At 42.8% G+C, this 26,599-nt stretch overlaps 1 protein-coding gene across 2 annotated transcripts; it reads right to left on the bottom strand.

Annotated features, from left to right (window-relative positions):
• Positions 1-19,030: 19,030 nt before the first annotated feature.
• On the bottom strand, positions 19,031-24,177 carry LOC120650582 (DEAD-box ATP-dependent RNA helicase 12-like). 2 transcript variants are annotated; one of them, XR_005665689.1, is made up of 10 exons: positions 23,719-24,177; positions 22,421-22,481; positions 22,017-22,251; positions 21,176-21,414; positions 20,336-20,587; positions 20,068-20,248; positions 19,822-19,910; positions 19,661-19,734; positions 19,390-19,555; positions 19,031-19,307 (listed from the first exon to the last, which is right to left on the bottom strand). XR_005665689.1 is itself a non-coding variant. In XM_039927756.1 (9 exons), exons 1-9 carry the CDS (start codon positions 24,036-24,038, stop codon positions 19,477-19,479), a joined length of 1,530 nt encoding a protein of 509 aa, XP_039783690.1. In that variant the 5' UTR covers positions 24,039-24,144; the 3' UTR covers positions 19,036-19,476. The 2 variants fall into 2 exon arrangements, 1 of the variants encoding a protein (XP_039783690.1); XM_039927756.1 differs by having other exon boundaries at positions 19,036-19,555; positions 23,719-24,144.
• Between the last annotated feature and the right edge of the window lie 2,422 nt (positions 24,178-26,599).

Below are 26,599 nucleotides of genomic sequence, written 5' to 3'. Positions count from 1 at the left end.
TAGGAAAAAAAAATACTCTTATATGATCGGCGTAATAATTCTCTTACCGTTATCTACAAATGCATGATATAAATGACTTTTGCACAGTATCCGTGAGCAATGCGACTGAACTTTAGTTGATATATGCTGACACATGAGGTGAATGCCTACCGAAAACTACTCCCTGCTAACGTTAAACACCATTTTAGGTGCATCACCAGTGATGCACCATCTTTAAAATGCTTGTTGCATCTAAAATTTAGTGTGAGTATTTTTTCACAACATTATTCTTTAAATATGTGGTGCCACACGTGCATACTACTTACCAAACTTGATAATAGACATTACACATGCTTTACTTGGCTACCCATTGAGTAGCGTTTACACGCCGTGTAAACGGTCATGTAGGCGAACAGTACTTATACATGCCATTATACACTATCTTATACAGGGAACGTATTAAGTGCAAACTAATCTCTTCGTGCAAACTATGAAAACTTCAATCTGGGCTATCGGATCAACATCCAAGGGGTATGAGGGATTGGGTAATTTTTCAATCTGGACCCGCCCTTAGATTGGGTAATCATACTTTTGCAAATTTCCCCTCCCACCCTTCTCTGCCCCTCCCTTTGGATGTTGATCTGATGGTTTAGATTGAAGTTTCTATAATTTGCACGGAGAGGTTGGTTTGCACCTAATATGTTCCCATCTTATACAGAGTATTTACCTATTTCTATAATTATACAATTTTTTTCATATTTGGAATTTTTTGTCTATTTTCATCGTAATTGAGATTTCGTTGCTTATTTTCACCGTATATAGTTTTTAAAATGCTTGTTGCCACTAAATTTAGTGTGATTTTTTTTCACAATATTGTTTTTCAGACACGTGCGATGTCGCACGTGCACTCTACTAGTATATATATATAGGACTCTGTTAATGGGTACCTAGAGTACTAAATAATTAATATTTTAATATTCAGTACTCGACCATCCCCGTCCTGCGACCAGGGATTTTTTTACCGACCGTTCCGTTCGAACCGCCGGCGCCCGGTTCCGGCTAACCAGTCCGGTTTGACCGGTTACCGGTAAAAACCGGTTAAACTCAAATTTGAATTCAAAACCCGCAGTTATAGCGGTTTCGAACGGCTAACCGGCCGGTTAGACCGGTTTACCGGTCCGGTTTGACCGGTTACCGGTCGGTTTGAGTGGTAACCGGTCGGTTTGAACGGTAACTGACCAAATTCAATTTTTTTTCTTTTTTAGTTTAAATTCAAATGCTCGCAGAGTATAGTAAATGAATGTTTGTATAATATGTTTTAGTCTAAATGAACCCTCTAACCCTCTTTTGTACTACTTTTACATTGTATTTGTATACTTTTGTATGCATGTTTTTTTGTTTAACTTCAAATGCTCGCAAAGTATACTAAATGAACGAATATTTGAAAAAATTTGACACCATTAGATTCGTCGCAACTTGAAGTATTTTTAAGATTTTTTTTTGGGATTTTTCCATGTTTTGGAATTCAAATTTAAAATTTGAATTTGGGCCGGTTTGAAACCGGCCGGAACCAGAACCGGTCCGGGCCGGTTAGACCGGTAACCGCGGTAACCGGACCGGTTCCGGCCGGTTTTTTTAACCCTGCCTGCGACAGGCCACGCGAGCTGCCGAGTACCGTCGCACCCCCCGACAGGTTTTTCCGAGTCACGTCGCACCCCCCGCACCCCCCCTCCGGTTTTTTTCTTTTGGGAAACCACCGAGTCCCGTCCGCGAGAAACCTTCGCAGCACGGTCACATTGGCGTCGAGGAGCCGCCGGAGCTAGAACCGCGGCCGGTGAAGCAGGGCCACCGACGGATCGAGCAGGCGGGAGGAGCCCTGCGCGGCTGCGCCTTCATCGATCACGACACCGCCCCGTCCGCACTCCCTGTTGACACAGAATCGCGCCAACATACTTGAATGCGCTAGATCGCACAACGATCAACACAGCGAAAACCCTGGGCGGACCGGTCTGACCGGTGCAAGCAGGGAGCTCGCGAAGACCTAGAACAGCGAGCTCGGGAGGGACCCCGTCGGAGCTCGTGAACGTAGGGTTACTCTGAGGTCGGCAGGCCACTCAGAACGTCTTCAAACGCCATCGAGACGAAGGAAGAAAGCAATCTAGGGTTGGAAAAGGCTAGGGTTTGGGAGATAAAAAGTAATGCGATTTTTGTATTGATTCGATTGGGAATAATTTCAATCGGCCTTAGTCTTTATATTTATAGACCGGGGAAGACGTACCCCTTCACGAGTAGGATTACATGAGGACTCTTTACAAAAAACCTAATTCTACTAGGACTGTACAGACCCGACCAGTCTAACCGGTCGGCCTCGGTAGGTGCCAAATTTGGCTGTCAACATATACCGCCCTGCTTTTTAGTGAGTTTACAAGCTAAAAAGCAAAACAGAAGTATTCTATACAATACTAGGTCCTAAAAAATACTGCTAAGGACGATTCTCGTAAACCGGCCATATTTCTTCATGCATCTTGCCACACGCTTGGGTAGAATTTCTTCAAGTACTTCTCATTGATAGCTCTAGGTAGTCGATCTCCTTGCAGCGTCTCCATCATGTAGGAATTCCCGAAGATAACTTTAACAACTCTATATGGACCCTCCCAACTTGGCGACCACTTACCAAACTTATTACTTTTCATCCCAAGAGGTAATATTGTCTTCCAAACTAAATCCCCAACCTAAAAAAGATTTATCTTTTAACTTCATATTGTAAGCTCTAGCAACCCGAAGTTTGTTCTTTTCAATCTCCTTTAAAGCTTTCATACGCTTGTCGGTCACCTCATCAATATTATCCATCATTGAATTATAATAATCAACAATAGAAAGATCTTTTTGCTTAGCCAATCTATAATCGTCCAGATTTACCTCAACGGGTAAAACGGCCTCTTGACCATACACAAACTCAAAAGGAGTAATCTTGGTAGCACCATGATGAGATATACGATGAGCCCACAATGCTTCGGATAACACTCCATGCCACCTCTTAGGATTTTCTTCTATTTTCTTCTTAATAAGCTTGATCAAAATCTTGTTACTTGACTCGACCTGTCCATTGGCCTGAGCATAATATGGAGATGAATTGAGCAACTTGATCTTGTAAGACTCGATAAATACACGTACCTCCTTTGATATAAATGAAGCGCCTTGATCCGTAGTCAAAGTTTGAGGAATACCGAATCTATGAATAATATGCTCAATTATAAACTCAATCACATCTCTATGTGTCATATTCCTCAAAGGAAACCGCTTCGGCCCACTTAGTAAAAAAATCCGTAGCAACCAACACGAAACGATGCCCCTTTGAAGATGGAGGATTAATTTGTCCAATAAAATCCAATCCCCAACCTCGAAATGGTCATGGTTTAATGATAGGATGTAACGATGCAGCAGGTACCAATTGCAAATCCCCAAACCGTTGACATTCTTCACATCCCTTATAATACTTGAAACAATCTGAAATCATGGAAGGCCAATAAAAACCGGCTCTCCTAAGCAACCACTTTATTTTAGGAGCCGATTGATGAGTACCACAGATGCCTTCATGAACTTCTCCCATAGCAAAGTTGGCCTGATCCGAGTCCAAACATTTGAGAAGCAAATCTTCGGCGGTTCGACGATAAAGCTCATCATCAATTAAAATATACTTGAACGCTGCACGTCGAATATTTCTCTCTGCACCACGACCAGGATCTTTAAGATAGGAGATTATAGGAACTCTCCAATCCTGATCTTCGGCTTTTTTCATAGCCGAATCAGTGTTTTCTGCTGTCTGATCGGTTAGACCGGACTCCGGACCGGTCAGACCGGTCGGGGCGGTTAGACCGGTCGCGTCAACCGGTTTGACCGGTTCGTCCAGAAACCGCAACTCGGCTATCATTTGCATCGGTCTTCTAATGTTAAATTTTCCTTTTCTAACATTATAACCAGATGCTTGCTGAGCCAGAGCGTTAGCCTGTCCATTTTCTTCTCTTGGCAAATGTCTTATAACGAATTCATCAAAAGAAGAAATAATTTCGAGGCACTTATCAAGATATGCATTTAATGAACCATTATAACATTGGCATACCTTGGACACTTGCTGCACAACGAGAAGCGAATCACCAAAAACTTCAACATGCTTCACGCCCATGGATTGTAAAATTTCCAAGCCGAATAATAATGCTTCATACTTAACTTGATTATTTGTGCAATATTCTTCTAATCGGTTTGAGAATTCAAAAACAACACCACTTGGAGATATAAGCACAGCACCAATTCCTCTCCCATCATCACAAACCGATCCATCAAAATAAAGCTTCCATGGTGTGCAAAAAATATGGCCGATTTCTAAATCATGCTCATCATTAATCCGATGCTCAACAATGAAATCCGCTACAATTTGGCCTTTCATAGACTTCAAAGGTTCACAAGCCAAATCATATTCTATCAGAGCATATGCCCACTTGCCGATTCTACCACTCAAAATTGGCTTTTGCAACATATGTTTTATCACATCGGTTTGACATACTACTATGCATGTACTAAATAAGAGATAGTGTCGCAATTTAGTACAAGCATGATATAAAGACAAGCACAACTTTCCAATAAAAGTATATCTTGTTTCCGCATCAATAAGTTGTCGGCCTATATAAGTAATAACATACTCCTTTCCTTCGGTCTCTTGAGTCAAAACAGCTCCAATAACTTTATCTTCGGCCGCTATATAAAGTTTAAAAGGAACACCTCTCCTAGGTGCTTTAAGAACCGGCGGCGAAGACAAATAGTATTTAATTTTCTCAAATGCCTCTTGCTATTTTGCCCCCCAAGTAAATTCGGCTTCATTCTTTAACCGAAGAATAGGAGTAAAAGCATCAATCTTTCCGGACAAATTAGAAATAAATCTTCTCAAATAATTTACCTTGCCCAGAAACTTTTGCAAGTCTTTCTTGCAAGTAGGAGCCTCAACTTTCCTCATAGCTTCAATTCTTTTAGGATCAATCTCTATGTCCTTCTCATGAATGATGAAACCAAGGAATTTTCCCGCCGATACTCCAAAAGCACATTTGAGTGGATTCATCTTCAAACCATACCGACACATCCTTTCAAGAGCAAGTCTTAAATCGGCTAAATGAGAATTCAAACTGGACGATTTAATAACAATATCATCAATGTACACTTCCAAGATAACACCAAGCAAATCATGGAAGATTAAATTCCTAGCCCTCTGATAAGTTGCACCAGCATTCTTTAAGCCAAAAGTCATAACCACCCACTCAAACAAACCAACAAATCCGGGACACACAAAGGCCATTTTAGACGTATCTTCCTCGGCCATGAATATTTGATTATAACCCGTGTTACCATCAAGAAAGCTAATAACACGATGTCCTGATGCTTCATTAATTAGCATATCGGCTATAAGCATAGGATATTCATCCTTGGGAGTAGCTTTATTGAGATCTCTAAAATCAATGCAAACACGAATCTTGCCCGAATCTTTCTTTTCAACAGGCACAATATTAGAGATCCAATCCGCATAACGACAAGATCGAATAAAATCAGCATCTAATAATCAATTAATCTCCTCTTTAATTTGGTTATAAATACTAGGATTGAAACGTCTAGTCGATTGTTTATAAGGTTTAAAACCGGCTTTGATTGGTAAGCGATGTTCAACAAGATCACGACTCAATCCTGACATTTCAGAATACTCCCAAGCAAAACAATCGATATATTCTTTTAATAACTTTATCAAATCGGCTTTAAACTCAACCGATAAATTCTTGTTTACAAAAGTCGGCCTAGGAATAGTACCATCACCTAGATCTAACTTTTCTAAAGGATCAGCCGACATAAAACCTTGGCCCAACTTGTCCATGTCTTCTGATTCTTTAATAGTTTCACACATATCGTTCGTATGCACCCGATAGTGCTCAATGCGTTGCTGGAGCCACTCTGCGTTGGACCGGTCTGACCGGTCTGACCCACCGGTCTGACCGGTCGGCTCTGATGGCCGATCCGAAGAAGACCGGTCTGACCGGTCGTGGGACCCGGTCTGACCGGTTGCACCTGAGTCGCCTGTTGGACTCATCTTTACAGCATTAAGTGATTTAGCCGATTTTCCATCGGCTTTAGAGTTGCAGGAACGGAACCCTCCTTGGTGCAACTGATAAGTTCATAATCAGACAGATCCAAGCCCGATAAGCACTTGATGTTGTCATTGGCACCAATGGAATTGGAATCGGCGGTAGCTATGAAGGAAGAAGTGTCACCAGGCACTATATCAACCTCATCACCGATCCACTGAATAAGAAATTGATGCAAGGTAGACGGAACACATTGATTGGCATGAATCCAATCACGCCCAAGTATTAAACTGAAGTTACCTTGCACTTCCAAGATGAAGAAGGCTGTGGCAAGCGTCTCACTTCCAACGGTCAACTCCATGGACGCAACTCCCTTGGCACCAATGGGATCACCTCCACCTACACCGCTAACCGTCATGTTGGTCTTGATCAGCTCCTCGTCCTTCCTGCCAAGCTTCTTATACAATGAGTAGGGCATAAGATTTACAATAGCCCCACTGTAACACCCCAGGTGTTAATCACTTGTAGTTAAGGTTAATCATGTGTTTGGTATCGTCATTAACACTAATCGTGCATGCATAAAATATTTTTAATTACATTTTTGCTAGCTTGTTAACACATGAAATGATGACTATTTTTTTCAAATCCAATGAAACATGTTTTAAAAATAACTTTTAACTTCTTGCTCAAATAAACTTTTGCCTAAAAACAAACTTGTAGAGATTGGAGTGGTGAAAAACTTTCGTGTTATGGTTTTTTTTAAGTTTCAGCACAAAATTTGAAGAAAACTTTTAATTTTGCTTTGAATAGGACATTAATGCTTTAGTTTTAACATTTCAAATTTTAAACCATGATTTGATCTTCAAATGAAGTTTTGCCTAAAACAAAAGTTGGAGGAAATCAAATTTTGAACAACTTTCATTATTGGAAATTTTCGAGTTTCTATATGAAATTTTGAGTTTTGGACGGTCAAAATCGAGCTAAGTTTCGATGAATCATTTTCTCTCTGTTCACTGCTCTCGGCGCTCATGCCGCACGCCCACGCATCGTCGCCGGCGACCTCCAAGCGTCGCCGCCCGGCGATCCTCGCCCTCCACGCCGCGCTCGGCCTTATCCCTCGCGCACGACCTTATCCCGTCCTCTCTGGGCGCCTTCTCTTCTTCTTCCTTCCTTTCTCTTCCTCCTCCGGTTTGAGCCGAGCAGAGTGCCGCCGCCGGCGTCGCGCCAGCCTTCCCTCGCCGCCACGCTGCGATTCCTCACGCCCTAGGCCGCCTCGCTTCGCCCCGCACCTGCTCCACTCCTCCTAGAGCCGGGCCGAGACCCTGCTCGCGCGCCAGAGGCGCCGCCGCGCGCTATCAGCGCCGCCGCCCCCTGCTCGCCGTGGAGCTCCCTCCTCCGGCCCCCCTCATCCCGAACTGACCCGCCCACAAGCTTCCTCACGCCCCACCAGTGCTCCTCGGCCCGAGCCCGCCCCGAATCGGCCGCCGGAACCTCGCCGTGGTCGCTCACCGCCGCCGCCGGCCGCCTGCTCCCATCGTCGGCCCTCCACCGACCACCTCGGCATCAACCGAGACCACCCAGAGGTAGCTCTCGAGTCTCTCATGCTCCCCCACCTCTCCCTCTCCGCCGGGAAGCACCCCATCGCCGGAATCGAGCTCCCTGAGCCTCCTCTGTTCCAAAAATCGCGACCAGGGACCTTGTGCGGGAATTAAAACTTTTCCAGGGGCCTATCTGCACACACCAAGACTCAGATGAATAGTGTCGCACTGGACCTTTTTGAAATTTTTGGCTGAAACTTTGGAAAATTGTAGTAAATCATAAAAAATCAGAAAAATGCAAACTAAAATTTGTTGGATTCCTTGTTCTAAGACCTACAACTTTCCTTACAGGTTGATCTTTAATTTCGAAATAATTTTTGCTCTATTGTAAATGTTAGTTTAAGTAGTTGCAAGCTTTGAAAATTCTTAGTAAATAGAATAAAAATAGTAAAAAGGTAAAACTAGTTGGGTTAGTTTTGTTTTGGCATGTAGAACTTAGGAAAAATATTTAACCTGCTGTTTATTTAATGTTTTTATGATGTATTGATTTAATCATGAGTAATGCTTGTTTTAGCTTGTTTATTTAATATCTGTGATTCAAAAAGTCGAAAAATTATGAAATTTATGCAATAACTTACTCTTTGCATGTTTAGTTCACTGTAAAAATTTTAGAACCAGAAGCTATGTGCATGTGTGTAAATCTATTTTTGGTTCAATTTGTGTTGTTGAGGATAAAATAAATGCTTTATGTTATCAATAAATGTTGGTTAATTGTTTTTACACTTATTATTAGTAGCTTATCATGCTGTTAAAATTTGGTTACCAGTTTATGATTGCAAGTTAAGTTTTTACTTTTTGTTTGGTTCCTAGTGTTAGTTTTCCTTGTATGCGGTTACTAGGAAATGCTTTGTTGCGTGTTAACTCATTTGAGATCATATGTGGTTTGCTTTATATTGCTTGGTTCAGTTTACATTTCAGGTGGTTGCATTTAGAATCAGAATATGGGTTGCTTTCATATCGCTTGGTTCTATGTGCTTTTTAGTTAAATAGAAGTCCCTAGTTATTTCCATCTTGCTTATGTTGGCTGGTTAAGCTAAATGAAAATCTTAGTGTGTTCTCTTGCTCATACTTGCTTGCTAGTTAATGAAGTTCTAGTCTAACCTTTCCTGCTTTGCGCTGTGTCTTAGCTTTTCCAAAATAAGTTTATGTAATGCTTTTTGGAAGCAAAACACTTTATTTATATCATCTGCTAGTTGTGTACCATGCTTGTTGTACTTGCTATCTCTACGGTAGACTTGTGTGATGTTTAATTAACCTTCACTTCTTTAGATGCTCATGCCCATGCAATAGCGACCTTGTGCTTATCTTGCTTGCCCTTTTAGATGCATTGTCCATGCATTCAGACATCCGCATTGTTGCATCTCATTTAGGTACGCTAGATGTGTGACGCGTGGAACTGAAGGGTGATGTTGGAGTCGATCCAGAAGATGGTGTACTGATGAACCGACCCAGAAGATGGAAGGACCGACTAAAGTGCAAGCTAGGGCCGGAGATGCTATCAAGCCGGTGCAATCTAACTAACTGACTTAGTGTTAATCCCAGGCAAGCCCCGGAGCATAACCCTTAATTTCAGTATTCAATGTTTATTATATAATTATTGTGCATTTACGTTTCTAGGAGTTGATTGGAACCGTAGATGCATGATCCCCAGGTTTCCTCAGTTACTCTACTAGTGTGCAGGTCGTTAGCACTGCCATGCTTAATTAGGACTCGTAGAAGTTGAGTGATTCCTGTCACTCGCGAGCTATAGGTCCTTGTTACTTATGGCAAAGTGGTTTGAGAATGAATCTGTGAGAAAAGAAGAATGGAGACCGAGCGGAGAGGAATTGGATTATGGATATGGAATGCATGGAAAGTGGACCTCTACCTGTGTCGATTGAGGACCGTACCGTTGTTGGCACATTGATCGAGGATTGAACAGTGCTAACCACATGCCGGACGTAGGAGGTAGTCGAAACCGGTAAGCTGTAGACCTGATTTATAACGATAGCTCGAACTGCGACCTGCTACTCTGGGAGTGGAATGATGGCGGGTGTTGGAGTGTATGTCGCCTCCGGGTACTCCGAGAGTTCGCCGAGAGGGGCCCTTCACCCTGGTTTTGGCAGGCGTGGTTTAGATGTCGTGGTAATGACGAGAACAGTTGACGCGTGTGGCCCGGCGTGGTTTGCATGTGTCGTCTGAGTCAGGTCCACCTTGCAAGGTTAAATCGGATCGATTCGCCGTGACTCGCGGTTATGAGAGCCTTGATCTCTCTGTCACATCATAGTAAACAAGTGGAATGAGAATGGCAATGTGATGAGATATGTTTATGATACTCTTGGGAAAAATATAATGTGATATACCATGCTTGCTCTAGATGTTTATGCAAACCTAGTTGATATTTGTACATTAAACTTGAGCTAAAATATTGAAAGTAAGGATCCACCATTAGTCGCTTTCCAGCAAAAATAAACTTCAGAGCCAAAAAGCTTTGCATGTCTAAATAGTGGGCTAAGTATACCCATAGTCGGGTAAGCCTTGCTGAGTATTAGTATACTCAGGGTTTGTTGTCACCCTATTTTCAGGTAACTGCTGCTGGTTGAAGCTAACCAGGATTCACATCCGTGGGCTCGATGTGACGTCCTCACGTCTTCGTAGTATCGTGGTTTTGAAATCAAACTTCTATTTAACTTCCGCTACCGATTGAAATCTAATAACTTTTATTCAAACTTATTTGTAAAACTCTGCATATTAGCCTAAATTTGAGACTTTTGTCTGCTTGTAATCATCTGTGCTCGTCTTCGTGCGAGACTTCCAGTGTTTTTCGATCCTTAACCCGACAGACGTCCGGATTACACCATTTTAAGTGCACAGTAACTTGATTAACCATCAAGATGATAGTTAGCGCACTTAACCCGGTTTAATTTGGGCAGTTCTGTCACACCCACCATCCACCAACATGCGAGAAATCGGCTTTCCATTAAGATGTCCCCTCATGTAGAGAGCTTTCAAGTGGTTATCCGATTCCTTGGGCTTCTGGAACATAGCATCACGAGGCCCAAATTGAAGATGAACCACCTCCTCTTCAGGAATTATGAGATAATCTGAAGACATATGCACAACGTTAATCTCCAAATTGTTGCGCTCCGGAGACGCCTCATAATCCACCAATTCTTCCTCTTCCATCGTTGGTGGAGCTGGTTCTACTCCATCAAATCGAGAAACCAAAACAGGCACCGCTGATTCGGTTGTACTCTCTGCACTGGGCTAAACCGGTCTGACCGGTGGCTCAGGGCGGTCTTACCGGTCAGAAGCATCGGTCTGACCGGTCGCCGGGGTCGGTTCGACCGGTCCTTCTGCTGGCTGGTCAACTGTCTTGACCTGCCACACCTTGCCTTGAGGGATCATGGGTCTGTATTTGTTGAAGTACTCATCCCTCGCCTTCTCTGCCTCCTGCTCCCTCTTTTCCTTATTGCGAAGACGTTGGAGCTTCCTCTTCTGGGTATGCGTCAATCCCTCGGGACACCAACGAGGTTGATGGTATTTGTCCGCCACTTTGCTGCCACCGGCCTCATGATTGTTAGCAGTAAAAGGTTTCTGGACAGGAGGAGCAGAAGTAGCCGATTTATCAATCACCATCGGCTCTTTACCCTTATCTTGCACAACCACTTTAATCTCGCCGATCTGAACAACAGTATCGGCTTTAGCCTTCCCTGGAGTAGCTTTTGATTGCACCTCTAACTTCTTTTCCTTCACGCGGTATTCAACCTATGGAGAAACAAATCGCGCTGGTCTCTGCTGAGACCGGTCTGACCGGTCATAGGGGACCGGTCTGACCGGTGGCGCCTGCTGAGCTGGACCAGATTGGTGTGCTCCCAATCGGTCATGTACTGGCGTCTTTGATCTTTCCGCCCTCTGATATGGTGGTGGATATGGCATTGGAAAGCATTGGAGCCAAATCCCTTCATGTTCCCACATCGGATTAACTGCATTTGATGCCGGTAGGGACCAAGGCATAGTAGCATACACCTTCTGTGGAGGAAACTGAGGATAATTACTCCTGCGCCTGATGAATTCCCTCCTTGGAGGCGAAGCATTGCCCCGACGCGGTGGTGAATGAGGCATCTTTTTTAATGGCCGATCTTGTTGAACGGACTTAGTGTACTTGTTCAATAACTTCCCAAAGGTAGGTCCCTGATTTGTACGCCTACCCTGCAGTTTTGGCACATTTATTTTCCAAGTACCCTCTTCCGGACGTTTCGGCTTGAAAGTTCGGAGCTGCTCCCTGGGCCGGTCTGCATCATTAGGAGTCGTCGCGTGTATTTAGACTTCAATAATACGCATTACAATACTATATCTTTGATTTAATAGGCAAGCATACCATTAGCTTGGTAGACTCTTGCTTCATCGTCTCCGAATACATCACAATCTAAACCACAATTATCCGGAGCTTTGCAATCCAGATCTTCCTCTGCATCAACCCTTTTATTATTTACATACACAGCTTATATATCTAGATGAATTAAAAAACTACTAAATAGTACCTTCTTGTGCGTCTAACACATTATCAGCTGTTTCCCAAATACCTGAGTCAAAAGCTCTTTTTTCAGCGTTTACACCTGGTCACAAGAAAGATCAAGACAAACCATTTTAACATTGACACAAAACATAAAAAAATTATGTTTAATTAAAGTTGAGCAGAACAAGCACCTTTGAAAGCAACGTCAGGTTCATCATTTTCCCATATTCCAGCTCGATTTTCTTCGGCAGTGAATGGGTCTACAGCTACAATTGTTAATTTAAACCATAATAAATCACGTGGTTTATTTTTGGAAAAAATCAATTTTTGGCAGAAACAAGATTATAGATCACAGAAACTGACTACCATTACTTGAACCAATGCATCTTGAACGTGTTTGAATTTGCGTAATTGTACTTTCCAATGAAGGTTGGACCACCGGCTTGATAGGGGTATCACCTAAAATAGTATACACCAATGAGAAAGATAAATGCAACTTAAAGATGTAATTTTTGCATGCCTTTTTGAAATACCAATACCTTGCATATTCACTCTCCTCGGTAGCCGATTTTCCATAGATTTTGTAATTTTTGCCTGCCTTTTTTCTGCTGAGAGTCGGCTATACCGTTCCCTATCCATCTGCCTGACACGATGCTCCGGCGTGATCTCATGCGGTGCTTAAATTGATAAAGTGCATGCAGTCACGATCAGCCACAACTCGAATGAAGGTCATTAATGGTCGAATGACTGTCGATGTGAGTTACCAACGGCCGCATTAGTTGTCACAGAAGGATCAGAGTCCACTAATGACTTCTTAATCTTGCGATAATAACACTCTCTTGCCTTTGCATGCCGTTTCTCTTCCTCTGGTAGATCAGCATATTTTCTTACAGCACGCTTTTTGCTAGAAGCAGACATAGATAATCCCCTAACGCATGGTGAGCCTGCGTGCAAAACATTGATTTTTGACAGTGACAACAGCCAAAAATACTCTAACAAATTCTAGCATGGCATACCAGTTATGGCCCCGGAATCCATCAAGACAACACCACTACTGGTAGTGGTAACGCCAGAAACCCTGAATGTCATTGGTGTATCGCAAGTGATAGGACCGATGGATTTACCTGAATCAAGCACCGGTTCATTATGATCAACGTTGGTTTTACCGAGTAATGGATTAACAATGCTTTTTGACTTATTCCGGTGATAATTTTCACGTGCTCTACCACGTCTTTTCTCCTTCTCTTCTTCTGTCATGGCAGCGTTCCTTTCTCTCCTCCGTTGCCGAGCACGTCCATTAGGATCAACGTTCTCCAGCCCGGCATCACCTGCAAACAACATCCGGTGTCAAAACAAACAACAAATGCAATCTGATATCGGTCAGGACCATCGAAGCCACGTTACCTGTTCGTTTCCGTTTCGTTTGTGCCATAGTTTCATCAGTTGCCTTGTTAGAAACATCCCCAAGAGGTCGCCGGAGATCCATTGCTACACGGCAGGCAGCACGAAGGGCAGATGTAGGATGACGCCGGGACGCCGTCGTGCAACTCGAGGAATCGGCGAGCGGTTACGGCGTGCGTCTGGAGCCCGCGGTGTCGTGGCAGGTGCGTAGGATGTCGCCGGGATGCCGCCGCGCAACTCGAGGAAGCGGCGTCCGCTGTTGGTCCGGCGAGCGGTGCGGCGGCGCAGCAAGATGAGCAGGATGACGCTACCACGCCGGGACGCCGCCGTGCAACTCGAGGAAGCGGCGTCCGCTCTTGGCCCGGCGTACTCCTGATTGGGACGCTATGGTAGTAGATCGGCACGTAAGTCGCATATCATCTTCCATCGTGACTTTGGGTTGGGGCGGGTTGGGGCATTGGGCCAACGGGGTGGGTCGGGACGGGTGGTAGTTAGGGCTCTTGAAATATGGATAGGGGCGGATTTGGGGTGGGTTCAACCCCGTTAGCAGGCGTAGCCCGGCGAGCGGTGAGTGGTGCGGCGGCGCAGCAAGAGCGGCACCAGCGTCCGTGATTTGCGAGGGCGGTTCGAGCGGGCATTGGTGTTGATTTGCGAGGGTGGTACGAGCAAGCGGTGATTAGGCCGGGCGGGATCCGTGAATTTGGGGGCTGGGTACGCGGGCGGGTAGACTGCCCCCATGGTGAAAAAAAAAACCGACGGAGGGGCGGCGCGCCCTCGCGAACAACGGGCTAGGCGTCGTTTTGGGTCGGCCAGGTTATCTGTCAAACTTTCTGAGCTTACGTGTGGGTCTTAAAGCGGTGGTTTGTGAGGTGGATATGAGACCTAATCTTGGTAAAAAATGGTTTCAATTTCTATGAATCCTTATAGTATAGAAATGGAGTGTTGTTTTAGGAAACATGTGCTCTTGCGTATTTGGAAGAATATAGTTATAAATGTTCTTTTTCCAAAAGAAATATATAAATCAACAACCATTCAGAATTAAAATGTTATTAACTTAATTAAAATCTCTATTTTCCAATGTTCTGATTGTCCATGTACATGAGTGAAAATACCATTGGTCCAATGCTCTGATTTAATGATCATTGGAAGCAATTTTTAGTACTCCCACGTATTTATTTTAGTGAAGAGTCAAACGTTCCACTCTTCATGAAAAGAGACAATGTATTCATGTTAGAGGAATTTCAGCTAAGGGACTACGGTCACAGAAATTCAATCACCTTGATTAAGGACTATCTATCAGTGAAGAGAACAATTTCAGCTTAGCGACTGAAGAAGCATCTCATATTCAAATATATATAGAACAATCTTTATGATTCTTGGTCCATTAATAATTCAAGATTTAGCAATTGATAATTCATACAGAACAATCTGCATCCTAAGGATCTTAACCAAACATGTAATAAGATTGTATCACCTTAAGTTGCGTGGGCTGCAGTTTCTTGCAGTGGCCATGTTTTTTCTATTTCTATATATTAAAGACGCACCACTCGGTGGCTAGCCAGGCTATCCACGATAGCAAAAAAGATGTAGGCCGTCTAATCTACATCCTATGGTGGTTGTTGTCCCCGCTAGTTCACCTACTGCTGTAAAAAAAATCTAAAGACGCACTGCTCGGTGGCCAGCCAGGCTATCCACAATAGCAAAAAAGATGTAGGCCGTCTGATCTGCATCCTATGGTGGCTGTTGTCCCCGCTAGTTCACCTACTGCTGTAAAAAAAAATCTCGAAACCTCCAGCAGCCCCGACGCTCCACCCGGCGAAGCAAAGGCGGCGGCCACCGTGGCGATGCCGGTGGCGGCGGATGGGCGGCTTGTGGTGGCTCGACAACCAGGAGGCTAGTGGCCGTGACGGCCCTCGCCTTCAACCATAACCGGCCCGACGCACTAGGAGACGACTGCACTTGTAGCCGACACACCTCTCTCTTGTTTTCCCTCAAATCCAGCCAGCGCATGCAGCGGTGACGGTGCTCCGCCGCTGCTACCGGCGTGCGCGGGCCTGCGAATATGGTGAGGTTGGTGCACTTTATTATCCTTCTCATCGCAGATGCTAAAGTAGATAAGTTTCCCCCTCTCATCTTTTCATTACTTTGGAAGCAGATACATATTATTATTTTGTTATATGCTAGTTCACCTATTGCTGTAAAAAAAATCTAAAGACGCACCGCTTGGTGGCTAGCCAGGTTATCCACGATAGCAAAAAAGATGTAGGCTGTCTGATCTGCATCCTATGGTGGCTATTGTCCCCGCTAGTTCACCTACTGCTGTAAAGAAAATCTCGAAACCTCCAGCAGCCCCGAAGCTCCACCCGGCGAAGCAAAGGCGGCGGCCACCGTGGCGATGCCGGTGGCGGCGGATGGGCGGCTTCTGGTGGCTCGACAGCCAGGAGGCTAGTGGCCGTGACGGCCCTCGCCTTCAACCATAACCGGCCCGACGCACTAGGAGACGACTGCACTTGTAGCCGACACACCTCTCTCTTGTTTTCCCTCAAATCCAGCCAGCGCATGCAGTGGTGGCGGTGCTCCGCCGCTGCTACCGGCGTGCACGGGCCTGCGAATATGGTGAGGTTGGTGCAGTTTATTATTCTTCTCATCGCATATGCTAAAGTAGATAAGTTTCCCCCTCTCATCTTTTCATTACTTTGAAAGCGGATACATATTATTATTTTGTTATATGCTATTTAATTTATTGTAGAACAATCAATTTCGAACAATTTTAAACTATTTATGAATCTTTTTTAAAGAATGCTGGCAGTAATCAAAGCAATGCTATGTAGAAAACAACAGCCAACAATTTCTATAAACTATGATTTTTGTTTTCTTATTGTCTCATCTTATTCTCACTTGGTATGTGCAGCTTAAGTTGCAACGTGACTTACCATATCGACAACACTGGTTGTGGTTTATGACGTGAAGTAGGCAAGAGCATCGCTTATTGTAATTGAGAAGATACAAAAATTAGGCTACATGCATTTTTACCTAGAATACCTTCTTTTGTCGTATTTGCGACAAGGCAAGCTAATTTATGATTGATTCCTCTTTTTTTACTATAAATTCAGATAGATATTCTCAGCAGGTATCCTGTGTAAATATTAATATAACTGAAGTTTTTTTTAGAAACACAGTACACACGCACACGCTCACAAACACGCACGCACACTCATCTCTATGAATATACGCACACAACCCTACCCCTATGAGCACCTCCGAGAGACTGAGCCGGCAAATCCTCGATATTGATGAAGTCACCACAAGCGCTCCGCTGTCAACGGGAACGTCGCCTACCACTGAAAGCACAAGCGCCGTTAAATTCTAAAAAAATCGCTCCCACAGAGAGTCGAACCCAGGACCTCAAATGCTACTGAGGCTCTTCTAACCACTAGACTACATGTCCTTTCGCATTAATATAACTGAAGTGATAGAACTCAGTAACGCTTATGTTTCGTTATAATATTGGGCTACATTTGTACTCGTTAATGCTTGGCTACATCTACTAATTGGATCTTCCTTAATACTTAGGCTGCAACTGCTGCCTGGGCTGTTTTGCACAAACTGATGCCCGTTACGAGCTTATCTGGATACAAATCTCAGCGCAGTCATACAGAACTTAGGCGTTCATTTGCTCCCTTTAGTTTTTTTGTCATTGAATCTCAGCGCTTCTCCCTGATTTATCTTACAGATTTAACGAGCTGCTAATAATGGATGGTTATTTACTATCCATGATTGTTCAGAAATTGATTCACCTCTCATGTCTAGAGATATGACTTTGTAAGGATAATATATTATCATTATATTACTAAATAATTGCAAAGGCCCTCCTCAACAAATTGAGGAAGAAAATGGCCCATCTTCTACATATTCACACATCAAGGAGGTTATTAGCCACCCTGATTTCACCAACAACAATATGGACTATTATACTTTAGTTGTCTGTACCAAGCCTGCGAGGATCTTTTAGTTTAGGAGCCCAAAACTCCTTTATACTGCAATTGCTAATGCCCTATGCTTTATATTGCGCTGAAATGGTTTACAAGGCTTGGAATGCTGGCAAGAAAATTTTCGATTCAAATGCTGCTAGAAAATTTCTGCACAGTAAAGTATACTTCTTAACATTTAGATCAAGGAGCAATGTGCTTCCACTATTTAATGCCAGAAAATAGAAACAGAATCATGTCACGTCCTAGAATATTAATATAATTAACTCTACCACAGGTAAGCACCAAAATTATTCTGGTTCCTATTTCATAAATATCAGCTGAATTGATAACTTACATCTACAAAACTGAAATTTCTTATAGGAGATCTTATCCAGCTCTTGCGTTGTGAAAGCAACAAGAGGCTCCAAAAGATTTCTGGCTCAATTTGGTCAATGACCAATAGAATGTTTAAGTGTAGTGCCAGCAATAAAATGTTTAGATAGAACTACTTTTTATAACAATGTGTTTGTTTTAGTAGATTCGTATGAAAAAAAACAAATAGATGCTACTTCCGTACTATTGTGTGCATGTATGTACCTTAATAGTTAATCTTCTATTTTCAAGGAAAAAAATGCTGCATATTTACCAGTCTATTATAAACAAATATTTCTTGAATTTAGTTATCTTTTTGGGCAAAAACAAGGGCAGTACTCGTTACTTGTAATGCCAAACTAAAGCTCATTTGGTTGTCATGCATGAACTGCAGTTTTAAATTTAGCGGGGAGCTGATTTTATACATTAATTTGATAGGAGCAACCAATTAGTGCTGAGAATGAAACCACATCTCAAATGTGCTGATGCCTCTTTCATTACTTTGTGCCAGAGTGAATTGGAAATTACTCCATTGCTGATGCCTTGTTTACATACGGACAAGGTACGTCTGTCTGCCGAGTGCCAGGTCGTGACCGGCGTCAAGACGTGACCGGCTGAGGACCTGGCTCGCCGAAAAATGCTTCTCCGGCCGGACACTCTATGTACGCCGCGTACGCCTTGCAGCCTCCTCATGGCGAGCGATCAGCGAGCCCACCGACCAAGCAATTCTTCCGGCCGTCGCCAGCATGGCTACGTCAGCGGATGCCGGGGTGACCCAAATTTTACAAAGATAATTAGAGGATCGGACTCTAAAAGAGCACTAGAGCTATAAACTATAATCGGTTACCATCCCTAAATACTGACGCTGCCCAGTGCCCAGCCAATGGTATCAGATCAACCAGCCACGTCACAGGGCCGCGGCATCATTTTCCAGTGCTTCCAGGTGCAAATTCCAGTCAATCTGCGGCCAGCCGGCCACTGGGTAGCATCGCAGCGCTTTTGATGTCGAGCCAGTTGCTCGTATCCTACTACAGCTGGGCACGAGTATATATTCTTAAAAAGAAGAAACACAAAATAATTTGGAGGCAACCGTACCCAAAAAAAATCAAAATCAACACAAAATAAGCTGGCTAAGAAAAAAACATCCATGTGTCATAACAGAAGGAAAGAAAATGAAAACAGCTGACGATTCAAGAGGAACTTAGACAGGCAAACTAGTACAATGAAAATGTTAATAGGATCTATGAAGAACTGTTTTCTCTGATCGATGTTCCGGACCTTCCAAGCAAGCCAGTGCCGACAGGAAACCCTTACTCTACTACTCAAAGCTTAGAAACATCAGTACATCACCAAGGCACCAAAACGAACCCTACAAGTATGAGAGAATTAAATATTATCCCAGGCCATACAAGGAGTTTTGCAACGAGTGACACCTCAGTTGGAGAACTCACTTGACGGGTGCTATGTACATCTGTATTTGCCTGACAAGTTTTTCATGAAAAATGAATGCATTGATGCTTCTGAAACTGCAGCGTTGATCATTGGCAATATACGGCCAGGTCAATTTGTGGGGGTATTGTCTTAATTTCTGTTCCGAGTTCTTGCTCAATCCTATACCTGCAAAACAATGAGAAGAAAATCTCAATACAAGAGAAGTAGCGAAGTACTGCTTACTTTACACAGAAATATCAATGTGTATGCACATCCGCAGTGCAGACTTACAAGTTGAAACGATCCTCATAAGTGATCAAGTTCACTGCCAAACCAAGGTGTCCGTATCGACCGGAACGACCAACCTACAAAAATGCATATATTGAGGAAAAGTTCAACAAAGTTATAAAACACGTAGATCTTCTAGAAAAAAAGATGAGATAACAAAGTACCCTATGCAAGTATGTCTCGGAGGTCTTGGGGAAGTCAAAATTAATGACCACATTAACAGCTTGGATGTCAATTCCTCTGGTAAACAGATCTGCAACAAAGTGAGGCACCATAAGATTGGACATAAATGGCGTGTGCTGACTGCTGAGAGTATATTACATAATGGAAGACCAACCAAGATTTTCCAAGCCATCAAAAAATCATAATCTTTCCTAAGATATCAGAAAATATTTGACAAGGGTACAGACCTGTGCACACAAGGTTTCTGCAAGCACCATTGCGAAAATCATGAAACACTCGGTTTCTGTGGTCTTGCAACATCTTAGCATGAATGTAGAAGCATGAATAACCAAGTTCAGTTATTTTCTTAGCCAGTAGCTCAACTCTATTAACAGAGTTGCAGAATATAATGGATTGATTAATTTGAAGCTGGCCAGGACACAAAAATATGGACAGTGTGTTAGTTTATACTTAAATATGAATGAAACTAGAACAGAGAGTTAATGTTTGCTGTACCTTAGAGAAAAGTGTATTCAGGCAATGAACTTTCTGTCTTTCTTCGACAAAAGCATAGTATTGAGTGATTCCTTTCAGGGTCAGTTCATCCATAAGATTAATAACGTAAGGTTTAGGCAGGTATTTCTCTTTGAATTCCTTGACGGTAACAGGAAAGGTTGCCGAAAACATCAACAGTTGCCGACTAGGAGGAAGGAAATGAATAAGTGCCTCTATAGAAGGCTGGAACTCCGGAGCTAATAGCTTGTCAGCCTGCATGATAAATAATAATGTTTTTGTTCAACTTGTAATGTTTGACAAACAAACATATACCCCGTGTTGCAACATCTGTATCAAAAAACATGCCAGAAGCAACACAAATAGACCATGAAAGTTCCTAACACTATGAATTATTAAAATAAACCATGCACACATTTATGTGTTCTTAATATATTGATACGCAGCTCTCCTGCTTGTTCAAGAAAAAAATTTATGAGAAGGTACGATGCACCCTTGTACTACAAATCAGCAAATTGTGGAAATTTGAAGGCCACAAATGCTCTAAGATAAGGGCTCTGGGATGTTCTTTCAGCAGGGCATCAATATGTGCATATGGTTAGTATCAAGCACATAAAAAGGGTGGTTAATGCCACAGTGAACTAGATGAAAATAGATACAAAAGGCAATACCATTTTCTTTTCTTTCAGCAAGGATACAATTTCAATACACTGACATGATTAATCTTAATCAAATGGGCCGAAGTAAATTTTGTCAATAGAACACACTTCCAGTGCCTACGCTGCGATTGCAAAATATACAGATAAAGCACATGAAAAGTATTACTCGTGTTCCTCGTCATACCTCATCCATGACAAGCATTGAACAATCTTTCAGAACACAAATGCCCTTCCTGGTAAGATCCAGTATACGGCCAGGAGTCCCAACAAGTAAATGAACAGGTTGGTACAAACGCATGATGTCATCCTTCAAGCTGGTTCCACCAGTGCTGACCATAACTTGAATGTTCAGGTACTTCCCGAGCTCCTTACAGACTTGTGAAGTCTGCAGAGCTAGTTCCCTTGTTGGTACCAGTATAACAACTGAAGAAAAGAACCACAAAACCAGAAAAAAGGTTTAATTTTAACAATATGCAAAGTTCACAAAAAATGAGAGACAAACAAGAAACACAACAATGAACTAATAGAAAGTGGATGTAGAACTGGCATTACACAAATTATCATCCACAATAAATGTTTCTGAGAAAGTGCCCGTGATCAACAAAGAAAATAGAATGTTAAGGCTACAACACAAATGATTTTCTTATTTCATACTTAATATCAGTAGCAAAGTTACCTTTCTGCAACTATTTCTATCCATGTAATGATGTAAGGGAACATACAAACAGCAGACTAAAATTAAAGAATGGTTGAACTTGCATAAAAAAAGATGTCTTGCAGGAGTAAAAAGATGTCTTACAGGAGTCATTCTTTCACTATATTCAAAGCCATCGGCGTGACCAACAGTAATAAGTATAGCAACAATTCAGTGGCCATGAAACGTTAAGTGAGCAGAAATGGATACATGGTGGAATTGGAGAAAAGTGACTAAGATAATCTTTCCGACCAATTAAGTTGTGATGGTAACAGAAATAAAAAAATGTGACTAATTATGGCTCCTTCTAAATTTGATCACATAAAGTCACCTTGAATGGCATTTTTCTCAGGATCAATTTTTTCAAGTGCTGGAATGCAAAATGCAGCAGTCTTCCCAGTGCCATTTTTTGCTCTTGCAAGAATATCACTTCCAGTCAGTGCAATCGGAATGCTTTCTTCTTGAATAGGGGATGGCCTTTCAAAGCCCTTTTCATAGATTCCCATAAGCAGCTCACGTTTCAAAAAATAATCTTCAAACTCATTGCCTTTTGTTGCAGTGACATCCTGAGTAAGGCAAGACAAATATCAGATAGAAAATAATCAATTGCCTGCACATGTAAGCAAATGGGAGACATTCAAGAAACTTCTATGAGATAGTTTTCAAAGAAATTGCAATGCATTGTGCTATATACTATAACATGAAAAGATAATAAGAGTATCAGACAGAACTCACCTCTGTCCTGTAGCGTGTATCCGGAGCTGGTATATTCAATTGCGCCTTCCAATCTTGAGAACTGAAATAAACAAGCAAAGGCCCCAGCCCCACCAAGTTCAATTAATAGCACATTCATGATAAATCCAAAACAACCAAGCGAACTATTTATACAGTGGGGGGCAGTAGAGAAAGCAGCAACAGGAAAATAAAAAATGTTAACATCACGCAGCATAGAAAGCACATGGCGGAGAGTTTTAGGCTCCGTTTGGATGTCGATATTGGAGCCCTTGGCATTGAATTAGTTTCAATGCCAAATCAAAATAGTATTGGTATTGAGTTACAATACCAAAGTCATTGTTTGGATGCAGATGAAATTGCTAGATGGAATCGAGGAGCAAGGCAGGACGGGGGCGGCACAAGTCGTCGGGGGGAGGGAGGACGGGGCGGCGCGGCCCACCAAGGGAGGGAGGATGGGGCGGCGTGGCCCGCCGGCGTAGTGGGGAGGGGGAGGGCGGAGCGCCTCACCGGCGGAGGGAGCAGAGGGCGGTGCGGCTCACCGGATGGGAAGAAGAAGAGGAAGGTTGCGGCGACGGAGATGGAGGGCCGCGGCGGCGGAGATGGAGATGGAGGACCGCGGCGGCGAGAGACGGTGGAGGGAAGGAGCAGGCAGCACGGCTCCCCGGCGGCGGGAGCAGAGGGCGGCGCGCCTCACCGGCGGAGGGAGCAGAGGGCGGCGCGGCCTCAACGGCGGAGGGAGGAGACGGCGGCGCGGCTTGCTGGACTCACCGCCGCCAGTGGAGGGAATGGCGACGGCTATGGCGGGGTCTGAGCGATTCCTCCCAATACGGAGGGGCATGGCTCGGTTTTGATGAAGGACTATTTTAGCTGTCGATCGATTCCATGGTATTGGCTCCTCAATACCAAATCTCAATTCCCCGGACATCCAAACAGCGGTATTCGTCGTATGCAATTCCAATTCTCAATTCCGACCTCCAATGCCAACATCCAAACGGTACCTTAGCCATTTTACGCTGAACAGCAATGATTAGGTTCCTTTTTCCAGACAAATGACCTAATCAAAGAACGGTCAGCAAGCTTATCAACTAATATCAGCACGATATTGCAGTAGAACTATATCCAATGCAGCAAGACAGCAAACAAAATCAACTATCCATCATTCTAGTGCTCTGCTTGGTGCTTGTTGTTGATTCTACATCTAGCTAAGCAAAGCACAAACCCTAGAGGGTGGCACGGCACCAAGCAAAGACCAAAACATGGTTCACCGGAGGCGATGGCCAAATCAGCAAAGTCAATACCTCGAGTCTACGGCGTCGAGCTGCGCCGCCGTCCTCCCCGCAGCATCTCCAGACCCCGCGGCGGAGGCGGGGCCCTGGTCTCGCCGCAGCCACTGCTGATGCTGATGCGAGGCGTTCCTATGCGCGGGCTGCTGCGGTTGCTGCTGCGGCGGTGCCGGCTGCTGGTGCTGGTAGTGTTGGTGGTGGTGCGGCTGCGGCTGCGGGTTTCGGCCGTAGTAGTTGTGATTTCCGCCGCCGCCTCCTCCGTTGCCGCCTCCGCCACCACGTCCGCCGCCGCCGGAGCCGTAGCCGGGCGGGTAGCGTGCTCTGGGCTGGTGCATGGCGGGTCTAGGGTTCTGGACCTCAGGCGAGAGGGATCTAGGGTTCCGATGGTTTCGCCGTTTCGGCGCAGGTGGGTCTCGCTTTTGGACTTTGGAGGTGGATCCGGGAGCGCCCGGTTTCGAATGGGTAAGGTTGCCAGGTAGGCTTGGGGAGGAAGCGGGCGGGCCATCTTTGGAAGCTTTCCGCCTCGACCTCGAGCATGTGATTCAGAATTCAAACGATTATTTTCAAAAAAAAACAAATTTCGAATCTTAATAGCTTTTTTCAAAACATCTTCACTTTAATTGATAATTTAAGAATCTTACATTATAGATTACGAAAGTATTTTTCATAACTGATCTAGTAACATTTGCATTGGTTGACTCGTAAAACTTTTAGATATCGATAATCATAGTTTTTTAACGAGGTGAATGAGAACAAAAATTTATATGGACTATAATTGTAATTTGAGAGAGCTGAAGGTTTATAGAGCTGGTGAGTTATTTTTACTGGAAATGTGTACTTAGAATTTGCATTCTTGAAATTTAGTTTACTGCCCACATGATAGCACTTGGTCATGGAAGAAAATGATATGGAAGAAAATAATAAAGCTTGATGTTGTAATACTTGTCAATGCTTTGAGTACTACATCCTTCAATTCTGTCGCTAGTAAGTGTGCTTGCCGACTTACCGTGGAGGTCCCTATTCCGGTTGTTTGGTTTCATGGGCTAAACTTTAGATAATGTCACATAAAAAGAATCTTAGCATTTAGAAGTATTAAATAAAATTTAATAAGTGTAGAATCCTGGAGCTAAATTGCGAGACAAACTTAATGAGGTATATTAATCCATAATTAACAAATGGTTATTGTAGCATTTATTGTAGCAAATTATGGATTAATTAAGCTCATTAGATTCGTCTCGCGAATTAGCACCCATCTATCAAAAAAATTATAAACAGATTTTATTTGATACTTCTAAATGGTAAGATTTCTTTTAATGTGATAGGGGCTAAAAAAACTACTGGAAACAAACAGCACCTTAGTCTGCCGCAGTCTTCAAATGCACTTCATCGAAGTTAGAACAGAGTGTTGTCTAATATAAATTGATAATGTAACTCGATAGCAGTTGCTATTTTTTATTTTCTTTATCTAAGTTGGTGTTGGTCGATGACACCTCTAGGCAAGATGACATAATAGCCTAGGGATGAAAACATTTGGAAACGAAAAGCTCCAACACTTTCGCTTTCATATTTTATTCATCGGGAAACCTAGAAAATGATAGGAGTGAATGCAACATATGGATTTTCATTATAATTAGGGTCTCATAGGAGACAAATATTTCATAGTCTGAGTAATGTTGGATTATTTATAGTGCTTATTTTGTAATTTGTATTACTATTGAATAAGCTAAATGCTAAGATTTTGTTAACCAATCGCCAGCCACCACAGTTAACCAAATTTAGAAATTTGTATCCAAAATAAATTATGAATTATCCTTCAAACAAAAGGGGAGTTGTGCATCTAATAAACAACCAACTATATGTATTTGAGAAATTATTGCAGATCAGGTGGTATAACTATAACAATATTAAGAATACTAGACATGTAAATAATAACAATAATAAGAAAATTATACATGTTCGGTGGGGGTGTCTATCTAATGTTTGGTGTTTTTAGGTGGTATATCTGGATAACAAACATTACTAGGAAAGATATTATTATCTTGATATATGCAATTAATTCTATAACAAACTATGTTGTAAGTGTTTGATAACAAACTATGTTGCCAAGGGTGGTAATCATTTTGATCTTTTCGCCTGCAAAAGGCATAAATCATAAATCTTGTTATGGTGAAGCTGTTTGCCAATCGCATATTAAAAAATGACATGAAGTTAGATGATCAGGCACAAATACATAACATAAAAAGTGGGATTGTTAGAAACTTTAAGAGAGATGAAGTCTCCAACATGTATTGGCAAGAATACATGATCAATATAGCACTAGTATATACTTCTTGGAATGAATTAGTTGAGTGCTCTAGTAAAAAGAAAGATTTAGGGCATGTTTCGATTGTAACCTAAGGTTGCTAATTTGCCACTTGTGAACATAGGTAGCCACATTTTTAATAGGCCGTGTTTTGTTCCTGCCGCAACTTAGTCTGTCTAACTCATCAGCACCCTGAACCACTTGTCAAGAAGTCAAATTTTTAGTCTAGCTTTACCTAGTGGATCATTTTTCTTACCACAAAAGTTAACCACCCTATGCATGGCAAAACTAGTTAAACACCAAACATAGAATGTACCCTCAATTCCTATGCGAGCATCCAGTGGCGAAGCTAGAGCATATTAGTGGAGGGGTGCATATGCCTTGTGGGTGCATAAGCTTAGGATGTGGGAGTGCATATATGGTGAAAAATTGATCTAAATCACTGCCTTTTCATTTTCTTATGGATGCATATGCACCCCTAGGTAGTGACTAGAAATGTACAAACATCAGAATCAAAGTTGGTAAGATAGTGCATGTGGTCGAGTAGCAACGGGCAAGTGTTAATTGTTGGGGAAAGGAAAATTGTTTTGACTC

The sequence above is a fragment of the Panicum virgatum genome, chromosome 9K (assembly GCF_016808335.1).
Source record: "Panicum virgatum strain AP13 chromosome 9K, P.virgatum_v5, whole genome shotgun sequence".
In the NCBI taxonomy this organism is placed as follows: Eukaryota; Viridiplantae; Streptophyta; class Magnoliopsida; order Poales; family Poaceae; genus Panicum; species Panicum virgatum.
Note: the sequence above shows the minus strand (reverse complement) of the source record. Positions and strands in the feature narration are given on the sequence as shown.